The 16733-nt window shown below is 57.7% G+C and overlaps 1 protein-coding gene across 1 annotated transcript in view; it reads right to left on the reverse strand.

Moving 5' to 3' along the window:
- Nucleotides 1–6052: 6052 nt before the first annotated feature.
- Nucleotides 6053–16733, reverse strand: part of OSBPL2 (oxysterol binding protein like 2) — a 41478-nt gene continuing 30797 nt past the window's right edge. The window contains exons 8-14 of the mRNA XM_069496289.1: nucleotides 15077–15184; nucleotides 14372–14461; nucleotides 12403–12526; nucleotides 10714–10842; nucleotides 8766–8889; nucleotides 7737–7827; nucleotides 6053–6229 (exon numbers count right to left, since the gene is read on the reverse strand). Of these exons, the coding sequence (XP_069352390.1) occupies nucleotides 6127–6229; nucleotides 7737–7827; nucleotides 8766–8889; nucleotides 10714–10842; nucleotides 12403–12526; nucleotides 14372–14461; nucleotides 15077–15184 (769 nt within the window). The 3' untranslated portion in view covers nucleotides 6053–6126. The remainder of the gene's footprint in view (nucleotides 6230–7736; nucleotides 7828–8765; nucleotides 8890–10713; nucleotides 10843–12402; nucleotides 12527–14371; nucleotides 14462–15076; nucleotides 15185–16733) is intronic.

The raw sequence follows: 16733 nt of genomic DNA on the forward strand, positions 1-16733 counted from the left end.
GCCGCCTGGGCCTCTGGTGTGAGGCCCGAACCCCACGCACCAGGGAGGAGCCCCACGGCCCACTCTCCTTGTAAAGGCCCCAACTCTCACTTTGGCCGTCAAGTCTCAACACGGGAATTCTACAGGAGACGTTCAAACCATAGCAGTGTTGTACATTCTATGGGTTTTGACAAATTTATTTATTTTTAGAGACAAGGTCTTACTCTGTTGCCCAGGCTGGAGTGTAGTGTCGCAATCATAGCTCACTGCAACCTTGAACTCCTGGCCTCCAGCGATCCTCCTGCCTTGGCCTCCCAAGGTGCTGGGATTACAGGTGTGAGCCACTGTGCCCACCAGGTTGACACATTTATAATGACATTTATCCACCGTCACTGTATCATACAGAAAAGTTTCACTGCCCTAAATATCCCCTGTGCTCCACCAATTCATCCCTCTCCTCCCTCCCCCAGCCCCTGGCAAGCACTGATCTTTACTCTCTCCGAGTGTTGCCTTTTCTGGAATGTCATATATTTGGAATCACACAGTGTGTAGCCTTTTCAGACTGGCTTTTCTCACTTCAAAATATGCATTTGAGATTCCGCCATGTGTTTCTGTGGCTTGGTAGCTCATTTTGGTTTCAAGGCTGAGTAATATGGCACAGTCCGGACGTACCCGTGTACTTCTCCACTTACCTGCGGAAGGACGTCGTGGCTGCCTCCCGGTTTTGGCGATTATGAGCACAGCTGCTGTAACATCCGTGTGCGGGTTTTTGTGTGGACGTAAGATTTCAACTCATCTGGGTAAATCCCAAAGCGCGAGACTGCCAGCTGCTTGGGGAGAGCGTGTCTAGTTCGTAGGAAACTGCCACGGCGGCAGCCCTTGCGGCAAGAGCTCCTGTGGCCGCACGTGCCTGGCAGCGTCGGTGTTGGCCGTGCTCGGGGCTCGTCCTCTCGTAGGGACAGCTCAGGACGTTAGTCATCTGATGGTGAACAAGCTTCAGTGTGCAATCCCCTGATGACGTACGAAGTGGAGCAGCTTTTCCGCGGCGTATCTGTCATCTGAATGTCCTCTCTGGTGAGGCAGCAGTTTTGTTTTTTAGAAAGTCAAACACGCAACTGCTGTACGACCCACCATCCCACTCCTAGGCCCTCACCCAGGAGCAGTGGGAGCGACGTCCACACCACCTGTACACAGACGTCCGCACGACCTTTCTCGTAACTGCCCCATGTTCGGGAAAACCCAAACGTCCACGCCCTGGCAAGCGGGTAAACCACGGACACCGTTCATTGCTCGGGCACGGAAGGAACCACCACCGACCCACACACCACCGGCGACTCTCAAACGCGCCCTTCTGTGCGAGAAGCCAGACTATCCGAGGGGCAAAACTACAGGGACAGACCGATGGGTGGTGGCCAGGCGCTGGGCGGGGAGGCCGGAGTACAGAGGGCACCACAGGCCTTCTGGGTGACAGATGCTCACCACGTGGACTGCTGGCGGGCACGAGGCAGCGTGAGCTGTCAGAATTCACACGGAGCACCCACGTGGCAGCCGTGAGCCCTGGGCACGCCACTGCCCTGGTCCCCACTGGTTGGCTGGGTGGCAAGTGTGGCCACGAGATACCTGCGACACCAGCCTGGGCTCTGGCGGGCAGGCTGAGCACCATGGCCATCCTCCTCGGACGAGGGTGAAGCCCCGTATCGGTGGACCTGGAACATTCCAAGAGCACTGTCTGTCCCTGCCCAGAGCCACGGCAACCGCGGGGACAACGGCCTGCACTCGGCTCACCATCCTCGAGAGTGTGCAGCTGCCAGGGCTGCTGGGGCAGAAGCCGGCAGCGGCCTGCGGGTCCCGCTAACCCCACGTGCTGGCTTTTGCTGCTTCCAGCAGCCGCCGCCGCCGATCCCCAGGGACAGGGCCTAGACCGTCCATCCAGGGTGCCACCCAACAGGTGTTACAAGCGTCCCTTCACCTCCTCTCCACTGCGACCGGCAGTTTTTGGAAACGATCCGTTTGCTAGGCCAAGACCAAAGAACACACGGTGTAAACATCTGATGTCGGGACCCAAGGACTTGTACCCTGCCATTTGCAGCCTTCTCAGAATGGCCAGCGCGGCTGAGACAGTGAACATTGTTCAACGTAAAACAAACGTCGATGACAGCCCACCCCCAAAGAATCTTTACCCCAAAGCAAAGGTTAACGTTTGTCTTAGATCCACACATGGTCCCCCAGGAAAACCTGAGCGTGACTCTGTTAACACAGGTGTGTACCGACAGCTACCAAATACATGAAGATGAGTCCCTCCAGCCAGCGTCCCTTCCCGCCCGGCATTTGCGAGCCGCGAGGAGTGAAGGGCCGGGGCAGCGCCGGTGCGGGGAGGCCGGCCGGGGACGGGGCCCTGTGCGCTGCGCCTCTGTGGACACCAAGCTCTGCTCCCCTGAAACCCGACCACACAGCCGGTCCCAAAGAGGCACAGGAGCAGCTGATCAGGCGAAGAGCTGACTGGCCAGGATACACCCCCCCAGGAGGTAATGGGAACTCGGGGACACTTTGCAGTGATCTCACTTCACGCCACGCGTGGGGAGGACGGGAGGAACTGACTTCCGAGGGATACTGAGGGAGACGCCGGTTCCCTGCCTGCCTGTGAGCGATTTTATCAGACTATTATGGAGTCCCGATCTTTTGCACCCTCTTTGGACACGGGCAAGTCCAATGCCGGCGCAGGGGAAAGCCAGGGAGGTAAGAGCTTCCTCAGGTCCAAGTGTCGTAGGCAGCGCACAACCGAGGACCCTCGCCCTTTGAACTCAGAGCCAAGCGGGACAGGGGCTATGGTGCTTCTGAAATGTGGCAGCTTCTTATTAATTGTTAACTGTCATTTCGTTGTTCTTCGTGGCAACAATAAGAACCTGCAACTTGTAAACCCCATTTCTGCTGCAGAGAAGTTTTTCCCAAAGAGCACGCGGCCTCGTGAGGAAGCTTCCCTGCCGGGGCCGCCTGGGGGTCGGCAGCTCTTGCCCCGTTCTCATCTCCTGCCCATGCGTTCCGAGGGCCTGGAGAGCACGTCCCTCATGCTCGAGGTCACCTGGACAAGTGGCCAGCAGCACGAGCACCAGGCCCACCAAGGCTCCCTGTGGCCGTCGGGGCTGCGCCTGGCACTCCCCACGCTGGCTTCCTTGCTCCACGCTGCCTGTGTGGCCGACTGTGCCTCAACCCTTGAGAAGCACAAGCATCGCCATGAGCTCTGGGGACAGAGTCGGAAAGGGATGACAGTGGTGGGCAAAGCCAGAAGGACTGGTCCTCCCGGGCACCGACGCCCCCTCCTGGGGCACCTGCGTGTGCAGAGCAGCCAAGGCACATGTCTGTCCTCGTCAGGTGCACCGTCTGGGTCACGCTCCCGCAGAGACGAGACTTCTGGAGGGTCCGGCTCTCACGGCGGCCTGGGCGGCTGACCTTCTGTGATGTCCATCCAGACCAGGGCCTGCTTCCCCGAGCCTTCCCGCCAACTGAGGCGCGCCCAGGTAAGAAGGCTGTGGCGCTGGTGACCTCAACCCTTGACCCAGCCTAGAAGGGCAGTGTCAGGCAGACCCTGCGTGGCCAGCAACTTGGGCCCTCAGTCCACCCCCGTGGTGCCTGGTCAGCACCGTGTGCCCTGACACGACTGACCACACGCACACTCGGCGGACGTGCGTCTGCTCAGCATCATGCCCGCTGTGGACACGCAACCCACGCCCGAAGCCCACGCCCGCCACGGACACACAGCCCACGCCCGCCACGGACACACAGCCCACGCCCGAAGCCCACGCCCGCCACAGACACGCAGCCCACGCCCGCCACGGACACGCAGCCCACGCCTGCCACGGACACGCAGCCCACGCCCACCATGGACACGCAGCCCACGCCCGAAGCCCACGCCCGCCACAGACACGCAGCCCACACCCGCCACAGACACGCAGCCCACACCCGCCACGGACACACAGCCCACGCCCAAAGCCCACGCCTGCCACAGACACACAGCCCACGCCCGCCACGGACACGCAGCCCACACCCGCCCTCCGTTAGGAGCAAAACCGAAATATCAAGTTCTGCTGGGAAAGAAGCTTGCTAGGCCTTTCAGTCCATGAAGTCGCTCTATGGTACAGAGTTGCTTTTAAAAACTCTGCGGCCCGAGGTCGCGGGCACACAGCGTCACACTAACATGTGGCCCTGGAGGAGGCCGTTGCTCTCCATGGTGCTGGGGAGCACCTTTAAGATGCATCTTCTACTGGAAAACTCTGTTACAGGCATTGACATCAATATATCAAGGGCGACAAAGTTTAGGTGACAGCATTCTTATGTGTCTTTGTGGAAACAGCAGTAACAAAAGATTAAACCAGAAATTAAAATAACCCGAAAACGTGGCCGTGTTTTCCTGCCAGCCTTCCTCCCCATCCTGCTCCGGCGTTGGACCTGGGACACCTGCGTGCGCACAGGGACCCGGCCGGGATGGGGCGGGTGGGGGCCGTGTGTGAGGCTGGGACACCGAGAGCCTGGCCCCAGAACACAGAAATGCAGACCTGCTGGCAAAGTATTTTAAGCAGTAAAAAATGGAATCATCTGTAAGCAGTTGTTAAACTTGCCTAAATGCGATGCTTTGAGTGTGTCTCGGGGTCTTACCCGCTGATGCTCTCAGCTCTGTCTTCCGTGGAGGCTCGGCCCGTTCACAGCCCGTCTGGAAAACAGGAGCCTCCCCCGGCGCCGCAGGAGTTCCACCTTCCAACCAGCAGGCGTTTCGGAACCTCCTCTCCGCATAAAGTCAAAGCCCTGACTCCCCAGATGCACCTGAAAGTCACAGGTGGCTCCGCGGGACTCTCAGGAGCAGGTGGCGCGGGGACCGCGGCCCCGAGGTCGACACCAGACTCCACGGAAACGCCATCGCTCCCAGGTTCCAAAGCTACAAAATCAAGCTTTCAAAACAAGTATTCGCTTTTTAGAAGTGTTTTAATTAAAAAGGTGATTTTGAAGCGTAGACACACAACGATGACCTCTCATTGAGAAGTGCCTGACTTAGTAACCCGCACTCCATACAGCCGTGTGTGCACGCATGTGCGGGACACGCGCACACGGCAGACTGTCTTTGATTCAAAGAGCTCTACCATGATCTACCACGCTGACATTTCTACATAAATAACATTAGTCCCCTGATACAGACGAGTGCTGAGATGGACACACACCTACTTTTGGTTCAATAACTTTAATCACGCCACCGTAAGCAGACGCTGCCTCTGGCCCTCCCGCAGGCACGACCAGACGGGATTCACTGGATTTCACACATGCATGCCGGGAAACGGAACTGGGAGTGCTATGGATACAGGCGAGTGTTGTAAGAATGGCCCCCCCTTTGAGGTGTGGGCGTGGTGCGTGGTGACAGTGAGGCTTGGCGGCAACAGGGCGCCCACAGCCAGGGCCTGGGCCTCCCTCAGGGTGGGAGCGCCTGGGGCATTTTCGTCCGACTCTCACTGCTGCTGCCCACTCTGGGTTGCCACGGTGATGCTTCACTCTGGACAGTATACAACTGGTGATTAATGCATATCTTGCTCTTCAGCAAAATACTATTCAAGTAATTTTAACTTAAATATTTCAAAAGTAATCTTTACATTATTGAAGATTGGTAAAAAATACAGAATCTGAGACCTTTTCATTTCATTCAATCTGATGCTTTGAGAATCTTCCCTTCTGTATTAGCATAATTTAGAAAGCGATTCCCGGCCTTCACACACCCTCCGCAGGGTTATTTCCCAGTCCATCTCTCCCCGCATCGGTCCAGGTTTAAAATACTTTGCAAAGCCCTCTGCCCCGCGAGGTACGGAGACCACGCAGCTTCCCGCTTCCCTCACGCAGCCAGCAGTGGAGCCGCGAGCCCAGCAGGCCCCGTGGGTTCTCGTCACATCAGAGGGAGCGGAGAGGAATTTCCTGTTTAGACCTTAATGAAAACGATGATCCCAAGTGAAGCTGTATGAAGAGACTGCACAGTAGTAGAGTGCTTGGCAATCAACAGTTAATTAGACTTGAACCTTTGACCGGGGACGACGCAATCTCCACGAACACGGTCATTAGAGAGTCCGTTTCTGCCGTGGCGAAGGTCGGCGTGGCACTGGAGGGGCCCCGAGGTGCTCAGTAGATATCTGGGCAGTCAGAGAAGTTCCGCTCAAAGTAATCGCCCGCGTACAGCCAGTCGGGGGTCCCCGTGTAGGGGTTGGTGCCAGGGTAGAACCACCTGCAGAACACAGAGACGACGCTCAGCCCCAAGGAAACGGCCGCTGGCCTTTGTGTGTTTGAAAAACGCAGCCCAGGGCGACCACTAAGTGGGAACTGCCGAGCACACCTTCACCGTGACTACAAACGTCACCCACCATGTCAGCTGCACGTCCCAGAAATCTCACGGCGTTAACTCAACACAAAACCGTCGCAGAGGACATTACCAGAGGACAGTCACTTGTCCTAAGTAACGCTGGGACCTCCTCAAGGCCAGAGCAGTTACACGCTCACGTGGCCTTTTGTTTAAGCAGACCCAGGATTGTTTCTGAGGACAAGGGAAGAGGTGACAGGCAGAGTGACGGCGGCCGTGCCCTCCAGCACCTGCTGGGCCTGAGGACGGGCTAGTCCCCCTGCTGCCGTGGGTCCCGCTGGTGCTTGGGGACAGGGGAGTGTTTGGGGAGCTTGGACAGTAGAAGAAATTGTTTCCCGAGGATAAATAATCACTGTTTTCACAATATATTTTTTAATATTTAAAAAAAGCAGAATGAAGCAAGGTCAACTACAAGGACAAATTCCAAATATCTAACTACCAAAAGCCTCACACTAACTAGACTTGTGAGCACAAGCACTAAGAATGGGCTTCCAAGTGGCAGCCACCGCGGTCACAGACGCGGCCGATACTGGCCTTGGAAACGAACACAAGGAAGGGCATCGCCCGACGGACCGAAACGGCCCAAAACAGCCAGAGCTTTGTAACAAACATGTTTCACTTATGCTTAATTATTACGGCGCGTTATGGACTGAATCCCTGTTGACTGAATTATTCTCGTGTCGTGACAACTAAAGAATAAAGCCACTAACATCAGTCTAGGGCGGCTGCGTGAGAAAACAGCTCGCTGGCTCCGCGGGAGGGGTGCCCGCCTGCGTGTGCACACGCCTGCTCCGTGTCCCCATCCTACCCACGTCTCAATGCCACAGCACTTAATTCTCACAGAACCTCTCCGGGCGTGAAGGCCAGCCTGAGCGTGGCTGAGGCAGGGCGTGGCTCCAGATGGGGGCTCCATGCCACGTGGCCCCACGGGGCGCAGGGCCCTGAGCCCAGGTGCTCCTCACCCCCCGGTGTGGAACGGGCCGTGGGGGTTGCACTGATGCGCTCTCGTCAGGTGTACTCACCTTGAGTGTGGGGTGGGGGCGGGGGGGGGTCACATGGTATCTTCTTTAAATTTGCCGTATTGGAGAAGAGCGCTTTGGGTCAAATACGCCACTGAAGCGTGACGGTAAGGCCCAGGTCTGAAGAGACCAGCCTCTGTGCACAGGCCACTCCCAGCTGGGTAGAGTCAGGCAGGTGTGCCCTACCTGGGACCCTTATGGATACGGTGACAGCTGGGTGTGGCTGCTGGTGTCACTACCTTTATCAGCTACTGCTTGGCCACGGGGGTCTGTGGGGGGTGAGGGGGCTTCCTTCCTTCCCCCGGTGTGTATGTGGCCCTCCTGGCTGCCCCGGCGCCTGGCCCCGTAGCCCTCACCTGGTCTGCCACTCCGCCTCCTCCTTGGCACGCTCCCGCCGGGCTTCTCTCTGCTTCTCCTCCAGCCGCTCCTTCTCCTGGCTGGCCAGGTCTAGGTCCAAGCAAACAGGCCTCTGGGTAAGTCAGGCAGACAGCAACGCTTGCTGTCCACGTCCCACAGAGACCTCAGGAGCCCATGTGCCCCCAGACCCCCAGGAGGCAAGTCCCCCTTTGGTTGCAAAGCCACAGGTAAAGAGCCTTGTGACTAAGAGACCAAACACAGGCGCAGGTGCCAGGGCCTGGCGGCGTCTGCACCCACGGGGTGGCTCCTCACGGAGCTGTGTGCGCGCGAGCTCTAGAGCAGCGTGACACAGGGCGTGTCTGCGGGTGTCTGAAGCCTGCGCAGCGACTTAACGCCACCCAACGCCGAGCCAGCCACGTGGGCAGCACAGCCCCAAAGTATGTGAGTCCAGCACCTGTTTCTTTCTTAAAGACAAGCTCCACTGAGCCTCAACCCGTCAGGATAAACTGCCGTCTGGCTGCGGGAAGGCATCGCTCGCCTCGCTGTGCGGGAGCCAGAGGGGCAGGTGCCTCCACTCCCAGCCACGCCCCTGAGGTGGGCTTCTCTACCAAAATACAACCAACGCCAAGCCGGGGGCACCCAGACAAGCGTCGCCAGCAAGGGTTTCGCTGTTGCTTTGATCCAGATGAGTCGGTGAACGAGGAAGGCGAGTCCGCGGGCTCGCGCACTGGGAGGGGCGCCCGGCGGGGCGTGGGCCGAGGGGCCAGCACCCCCCACAGCGACTCTCGCCCCCACGTCTGTTGAATTTGGTCATGAACAATGAGGGACTTATACTTTCTATATGCTCTTGTTCGTTTCGTTTCCTGGCGATTTAATTCTGCTGTCTTTACCCGCGGCCTGGGGCAGGGCAGGAGAGACCTGCGGGTGTCCAACAGCGACGGCTGGAGCAGCCCGCGCTGAGCTCTGCAGCCCGCAGGGTCACCTGGCGCCCCTGGCCTCAAGTCCCCCCACCCCAGCCGTGAGCATACCCATGTTGCCGTTCTCCATGCCGCGGATGTCGGGGCGCAGGCGGCAGTCCGTGGGGGGCAGGGTCTTCTCCATGCCCATCGCCAGCTCGTTGAGGCTCACGGTGAAACTGGTGAAATTATACATCTGTGAGAGCACAGAGACACGACTCAGCAGCCCCGGCCGCGAGGGACCACCCGAGACCGCCACGGACAGACCAAGCCCAACAGGCGCCCGAGGTAGGAGCGCGTTTCCGCTCACGTCTCCCACCCACAAACCGACGCCTTTTCCATCTTAACTACGCACTTGTCACACGCCGCGGCTGGAACTTTTACAGTTTGAGGCGCGACAGCAAAATTAGCATGAATTTCTTTTTCCTTCACAGTTTCACAGAGAGAAGATTCATGCCACCCGCTCGCTCGCTGGAAACTGTCCTGTCTAGGCCGCCCGTGTCCTGCCCTAAACCCTGAGCCCCAAGCCGGCGCCTCCTCTGCACCCCACGCAGCTGCTCCAGCCCGGGGCTGCCAGACCTCAGGCCGGGGCTCCCGAGCTCGGGGGACGTCCACCCCGTGCCCGGGTCACCCACGTTTCCTTCTCCAGCCCAGACCCTCACTCCCGCCTTGGGCATGTGTCTGCCCAGCTTCTCCCGGGGGTCTGAGAGGGGCCTGCTGCACCCGCCGCCCCACGGCCCCCGGCCTCACACCCCGCCCACTCTGTGCCCTTGTCCCCACAGGGTCTCGGCAAACAGCCAGCAGGGCCACGGAAGCGCCAGCCCCACCCAGTCTCTGCTCAAATGACTCCCCGGTGCCCCGTGTCACTCGGAGCCCCCACCCCCGCCCCCACAGCTGCGGGCCTCGTGGTCCTCCTGCCCCAGTCTGCGCCTGGGACTCTGCCTAGCTGTCCCCCTGCCCCCCCTTGGGTGCCCGCCCTCCTCGTGACGGAAGCCACAGCACTCAACCCCTCCCCGCCCTGGCGGCTGTTTCCCTGGCGCCTTACAAGGCACCGTGGCGCTCAGGCGTGTGTCCACCGCCCGCCGCGCCCCTGCTGCTGGGCTGGGGCCACGGGGCCTCGTCCGCGAGGTGTGGAGTTGGCTCCTCGAGCCCTGGGCCCACCTGGCGGCAGGAGGGACTCAATAAATCCCCTGAACCAAAGGACAGAGGAAGCAGGATTTCCCTGAAAGGCTGAGTCTCTCCAAACAAAACTCTTAGCTGGCGCCGCGAGGACGGCTCACACTCTACTGACAGGGGGACGGTGCTGGGCCGGCTACTGTCCCCGCGGACGAGTGTTTGCTCTCTCTCTCTTTCTCTACGCAAGCTCAGCTAGCTCCTCAGGACACACAAATACAGTCAAATGTTTACAGTAAGTTATGTGTATTTTATACGTAAATGATGTAAGATATTATAATAAAACTTATTAAATATATATCCATCATATATTACATTAATATATATCACAATATATTACATATTTTGTATTATTTATTTGTACTATATATGTGATATATTTTATTTTATGCGTAATTAAAATTGTAAGTGTAATTACCAGAAACTAATGTCACAATGCAGTTAAGCATCTAAATTGACAAGTCAGAAAAACAAACTCCTCAAACAGGCTGGAGCCCCCTTTCAATCCCACAGAAGAGGCCGTGGCGGGCACAGGCGTGTGTGACACTCCTGGCAGGGGGACAAGTGTGTGCCTGGAGCGCAGCTCCAACGCGTGGGACCCGGGACACGGCTGAGCTGGGGCCGTGCAGCAGTGGACACGGTGCGTCCTGTCCCGCCGCGGCCCCAGCTCCCAGACCCCACAGCGAGCGCAGCGGCAGTGGGGCCCGGTCCGCTGTCTGCCTGGGACACGGGGCCGCGGGGCCGCGGGGCAGCGTGGGCGCGGGGACGGGGCCAGGCTGAGGCCCTGCCCGGGCGGGTGCAGACCGAGGCCTGGCCCCGAGGGGTGTGGGGGCGGCGGGGCACAGACCTGGGCGGAGTTGGGAGGCCGGGTGTTGATCCTCCAGAGCAGCTTGCTGCCCGGGACGACCTGCACGGTCTCCTGCACCTCAGGCACGTCGTCAGCCACGTCACCATCAGCTCTCTCGGCACCGTCGTCCTGAAACACAGAGCGCCGCGGTACAGCCGCCCAGCGCACAGCTGGCAGCCGGGAGCAGAGCTATTCTCGGAGCACCTTTCAGACCAGCCACCAGGCCCCGAGCACAGCGACATGGCCTTTCCTTTTTTAACCAAGGAGAAAATCAAATTTCCTCCCCAGGCTGCGATCCTGTCTATCAGCGTGGAGAGGAGTCAGGCCTTCTGCCCCTGAAGTGGCTCACGGCCCCGTGCAGGGCCGCGCCGCGCTGACCCCCAGAGACAGGACAGGCAGGACGGCGCACGCTCCTTTTGGGAGCGGCGCGTGCACCATAAGGTCACTCTACCGCGTCAGAGCACGGCTACCCGGGGTGACGCCTTCCAAAATAGCACGTTCACGGAGCTAACGGTGACTCTCCCGAGAGGCGTGTCTCTGAGACCGGGAGGCTTTGCTAAATGCTGCCTTTTGCTCTCAATCGAGAAGCAGTTCACACGTGGTAATTTCATGGTATCTCAGCATTTCTAGACTGAATCCTGACCGCACATCTCCTCTGAATAAAAAGATACAAATAGGTCCCGGGAAAAGAATGGCTTATTAGATGCAGCTGTTAAGGCAGAACACTTAACAGGGGCACCACAGCTCAAGACTCCTCGCCTGACTCTAGACGGCGGTGCCAACGCTGCCCCTGGCTGTGCGGCGGATGCGGCTGAGACACAGCTCCGGACAGGTCTTCACAGAAAACACTCCCCCATCTCCGGGTGTCCCAAAGGAACTCGAAGGCCAATCGAAAGCGTCAAAAGATGCCGCTAACCGGACCTCACATTCTGAGTCTGTGTAGCCTTTAAATGAAATTTTATCTTTTCTTTTTAAAAAAAAGAATTATTAGAAAAGGTGCCTAATAGCACACATTAAATATTACAATATAGAAAACAGAATGCTGGAGAAGGTTGAATATTTTTGTTAAATGAACACTGAACATCTCAGGTTCGGTACATTCCAATGTATTGTCTAGGAAAATGACACACCTTTGAACCATCACTTGCAGTTTGAGCCCAAGAAAAACTAGGCCCGAGACCATCAGTGTCCCGAAGCCCTGGGCGGAAAATGCCTGCCAGCGCCTCCTCACTGCTGAGCACATCGGTCCTCAGAAGGAAAAGACAAAAATGAAGTTCACTTGATTTTTCAAATATGTCTAGGCTAACCCAGGTAACGGAAGAAAGGAGATTCAATAAAAAGGGCCCAGAACTTGGAGCTACCAGAAAAGAAATGGCCTGATGTTCCCCCGGGTACTTCCAGTCTGGGGGACGGAGACTATGACACAGGACACCCCGAGCCCATGGTTTACAACAGCTGCGTCCTCTCAGTCGAAACACAGACAAACGCCACCACCAATGCCAGAATTCATACACAAGCAGTGTCATCCAGACAGACAAGCTCTGAACATCCGTCCCTCCTGGCTGGGCCAGGGTCCCTCCTGGGGCACTCGGGGCTCCCTGCTATGCCCGAGCTGGCGGCGGTGGCGGCCAGGCAGCCCTCCCCCCGTGGCTCAGCTCCGTGGGTGTCGGCCGGGCGCAGGCCCCTTACCAGCTTGGCCTTCCGAGGGTGGCCGCCTCTCCTCTCCTGCTTCTTAAAGGCTTCGTAGGAAACGGGGTCTGTTCCCCACAGGCACTCCGTCCACTTGCCGTAGATCATAAATAGCTTCTGTTTGCTGCAGTCAAATGGGATCGTCAAGACCAGGTTAAGAGCGGTTACAAACTACCCATCTGAACATGCAGCACCTTGACTTTGACCACGGAATAAACTCCCCTCCTGCCATGCCGTCTTCTACATTTTGGGATATCTCAGGACAGAAATGCAAAGACGAAAATGTGCATTTTAGGACTTCTACTCATGCCATTCGGGGGAAGCTATTCCTAACCCTGATGCACTGAAGCAGGAAAGAAAATGAAGGTACAAACCCCAAAAGGGGCCTGCAGCACCGTGGGGACCAGGCGGCAACAGGAAGAACAAGCACATTTTTAACTTTAAAGCTGGATGTGTCCACGTATCATAATTTTTCATTATTGAGCCGAACTTGAGCTGACATTATCTTTTTTTTTTTTTTTTTTTGAGACAGAGTCTTGCTCTGTTGCCGGGGCTAGAGTGCCGTGGCATCAGCCTAGCTCACAGCAACCTCAAACACCTGGGCTCAAGTGATCCTCCTGCCTCAGCCTCCCGAGTAGCTGGAACTACAGGCATGCACCACCATGTCCGGCTAATTTTTTCTATTTTTAGTAGAGACGGGGTCTCACTCTTGCTCAGGCTGGTCTTGAACTCCTGACCTCGAGCGATCCTCCCTCCTCGGCCTCCCAGCGTGCTAGGATTACAGGCATGAGCCACCGTGCCTGGCCAATATTACTGTTTCTTAAACAGTGAATTTCTTGCGCTGTGTGTCCTTCAGCCCTTTGTCTCGGTACCAATATCACAGACATGGCCCTTCCCGTGTTCGGTTGGTGCTGTCTGCTCTGTCCTGGTCCCTGCCTGCTCCTTCCACCTACACCAAGTCTGGAGATCTTCACAGATCGGCCACCAGGGCTCTCTGCCCGATCCCAAAGGGAAGGGAAGCCACTGCAATGTGCACTCTCCGTGCTTTTGCTTTTCTGCCTCCTCCCAGGAAGAGCGCACGCTGGCAGCTCTCCCTGAAGTGCTGCTCTGGCAGGCTCAGGACACGGGGGGCGAGTGTGTCTCAGAGGCGAGTGCAGACGTGGCCTGCAGACCGGCATGCGGAGACCCCAGGGAAACGGCTGGGACAGCTCTCCACCTCCAAGCAAGGAGCACACTTGAATTCAGGATGCAGAGCCAAAACACCAAACACGGCTTCCACGAGCTCTCTGAGGGTCACGGGCGTCAGCCTCGGCTCCCCACCTGCTTCTGTGAAGGGACAGGCCAGTCTCTCCCGGCTGATGCCCAGCAGGGAGAGGCTGCCCAGGGTGCCGGGCAGTGCCACGCCCACCAGCAGGACGGCCGTGGAGGTCCACACGCCGAGTCCTCGTGTGACTTGCCGGGAAAGGGTCAGACTCAAGCCTGACACATCTTACAGGCTGTCTGAACAGGGGAGTTTCTGGCACCAAGAGAGGGTGGACGGAGCAAAAGCGCCCACTGTCTTAAATTGGAGACTGGTTTCTAACTGAACATGTACAGCTTTTAGGAGCTGGAAGAAATCTCTTGACGTTATATGTGGCTCAAATTCCTTAGTGAAAAAAAAATTGAGAAATTTGAGACCTAGAACATAAAGTAATTAACCCAATGGGGGAAAACCCCCCAAAACTCGTTAAAACAGTAGCGACCATTTCTCTGCTCACAAAAACGTGTATAAGTCCCTGATTTAAAGATTGCAGTGAGCCAGTCACGTGGCAGTGACGCCCCTGCCAGCTCGGGTTGAGTTTTGCCTGGCGACACGCAACGCAGGCTGGCAGAGAAGGGCGCGGAAGTCACTGGCATCACCACCTGGTCTGTGCAGCACACGGGCCACCGCCACACAAGCACAGCGGGAACCACTCCGACGCAGACCTACTTTTTGTCTTGAATGTGCCCTTCCACTTTGTGAAGTTCTTTTCCAAACAATCCACATGGTTTGAAGTTCAGTACACACTTATGGCCAGTTCTGCAGGAAAAGCAAACACAGGCTTCTGTGGTGTGATACAAAATGTCCAGAAAAAGCAAATCTCTAGAGGGGAAGCAGGCTGGAGGCCACCTGGGCAGGTAGCACGGGAGTGACTACAGATGGGTGTGACGGGCCTTTGTCACACCCGTGGAGACAGAGATGTCCCAAACCCGGCCGGGGGGGGGATGGCTGCAAAATTCAGTAACTTTACTAAAAATCATCTAAGTGTCTACTTGAAATGGGTGAGTTTAAAGCTGTTAAGCAGCAACGCCGACCAGCCGTGACCTTCCAGGACGAGTATGAGAGACGGGGCGGCAGACGATGTTTGAGGACGGTCACCGCATTTCACCTGGGGACAGCACTGCTCTCCGGTGTCGGTTAAACTCTCAGACAAAGCGAGTACTGAGACTGAAAGCACCACCACCAAGGAGCACCCCGATGACCCCGTGCCAGACTGCGGGCGGAGGGTCCAGCAGCAGCCGGGGCAGAAGGGAGGAGGCGAGGCAGCAGCGGCCCCTCCCCTAGAGCTGGCAGCCACCCTGCAGCACGGACCCCCGTGGCTCACTCAGCCCCACCCGGAGCCTTGGGCGGGCGGGGGCCAGCGGGCACCGTTACCTGTGGTTCACGATCTCCACCGTGCCGTACTGCTCGATCCACAGCTTCCCGATGATGACGTTGTGCACACAGCAGGTGGGGTTGGTCCAGGTATAGGCTTCGTTGTGTCTGTGAAAAGGCCAGAAGACAAGCAAGTCAGGGGCCAGCAAAGCAACAACACCGCGTGACCCAAACCGCAGAGACCAGGCAGAGCCGAGCACGACTGCGGACCCGACCCGCACAAGGGCACAGCCCTGCTTTGAAGTCCCTCCCAGGGCGTCTGTTTATTTAGCATTTGTTTGAAATTTACTTCTTTCCTTTGTACCATCAACAAAGCTTTCTATTTAAATGTCAAGACAAGTTAATAAGCAATAAAAAAAGACGGAAACAGCAATAGCTTTCTTGTGAAGCTGTCAGAGGTAAAGCCACTTCAGACACTGCAGTGACGCCCGTCCTGCACGCGGCGGCAGGAGGGGGTGTGGGAGGGCCCTCCGTTCCCAGCAGCACCCCGATTCGCTTTTCTTCTACTGCCCATCCTCCCACACGGCCCCGCCAAGGAGGAAAAACCCGCAATGTGAGACGCAGGTCACCGGGTCCCCGTCTCCCCAGAGGCTGCGTGAAGGAGCCACAGTTAAGGGCGAAACTCCACTTAGAGCAGGAGTATTCGTGGCGTATGTTTGGAATTCCTCCAATTTCGTAGGCGGAACCCAAACATGTTAATCAGGTTTGCGACTTTTTGATTCTGCACGCCTCACCCCGAGAAAGCAAAGGCCACTGTGAGATGCAGCAGTGTTGGCCTGGCGACCCCGAGACGCACTGCCCGGGTGGTGCCACGGAGACCCTGCTCCCCCAGAGCCGCGTGGCACTTCCTGCAACCAGCCAGGCCAGGCCGGCACGCAGCCAACACTGCATCAAACGCTTCATCGCGGCAGCTTGCGGCTTAACAAGACTCACGTCTCAGAGAACACCTGCGTGTGACGCTGTGTGTCTACGGGGGTTTTCAACGTCCCGGCATTCGCTGGGGACTCATTTTTTGCTCTGAGGTGTCTGCCTGTTGCTGGCTGGACTGGAGAGGGTTGAGACTGAGGGAGAGCAGGAGTGGGGGGCAGCCTCTGGGCAGCCCCTCCAGCGATTCCTCTCGGAATTCAAACCCTACGTCACCCTCACACTCCGCCAGGCCAGTGTGACCACAGCACACGGAAGGTTGGGTGTGGGGAGGGTCACTTCCGTGGCTTCCGTGGCACGCTGTCCCTGAGGGATGCCAGCTGCCGTGCTGCGGGCAGCCTCGGCAGCGGGGGGAGCTTGGAAGCAGGTGCGTGGCCGTCCAGCCTCCGCGCAGCCTGGCTGCCTCCACCGCGACCTGCCGGGAGCTCTGCTGCCTGGACCCCAGCCCTGAAACCACACGAGACAATAAACCGCCCTTAAGCTGCTCCGTGTGGGTTTGCTGGGCTGCAAACACGGCAGCAGTCAGAGGAGAGAGGAATTCCCCCGAGTGACACCTTCCTGAGCAGGAACCTCCCTGGAAGACGCGCCCGCTGCGGGAAGGGCTGGCTGCCTCGGCAGAGGGAGCACAGGATTCCCCACCAGCAGGAACAGCCGTGGAGCTGAGGAAAGTGGTTTCCTCCCAGCCAGCAGCACCATCCCGGTTTGCCAAAGGGGCCGAGCCGAGGCGCCGCCG

Source organism: Eulemur rufifrons, chromosome 20 (genome assembly GCF_041146395.1).
Source record: "Eulemur rufifrons isolate Redbay chromosome 20, OSU_ERuf_1, whole genome shotgun sequence".
NCBI lineage: Eukaryota > Metazoa > Chordata > Mammalia > Primates > Lemuridae > Eulemur > Eulemur rufifrons.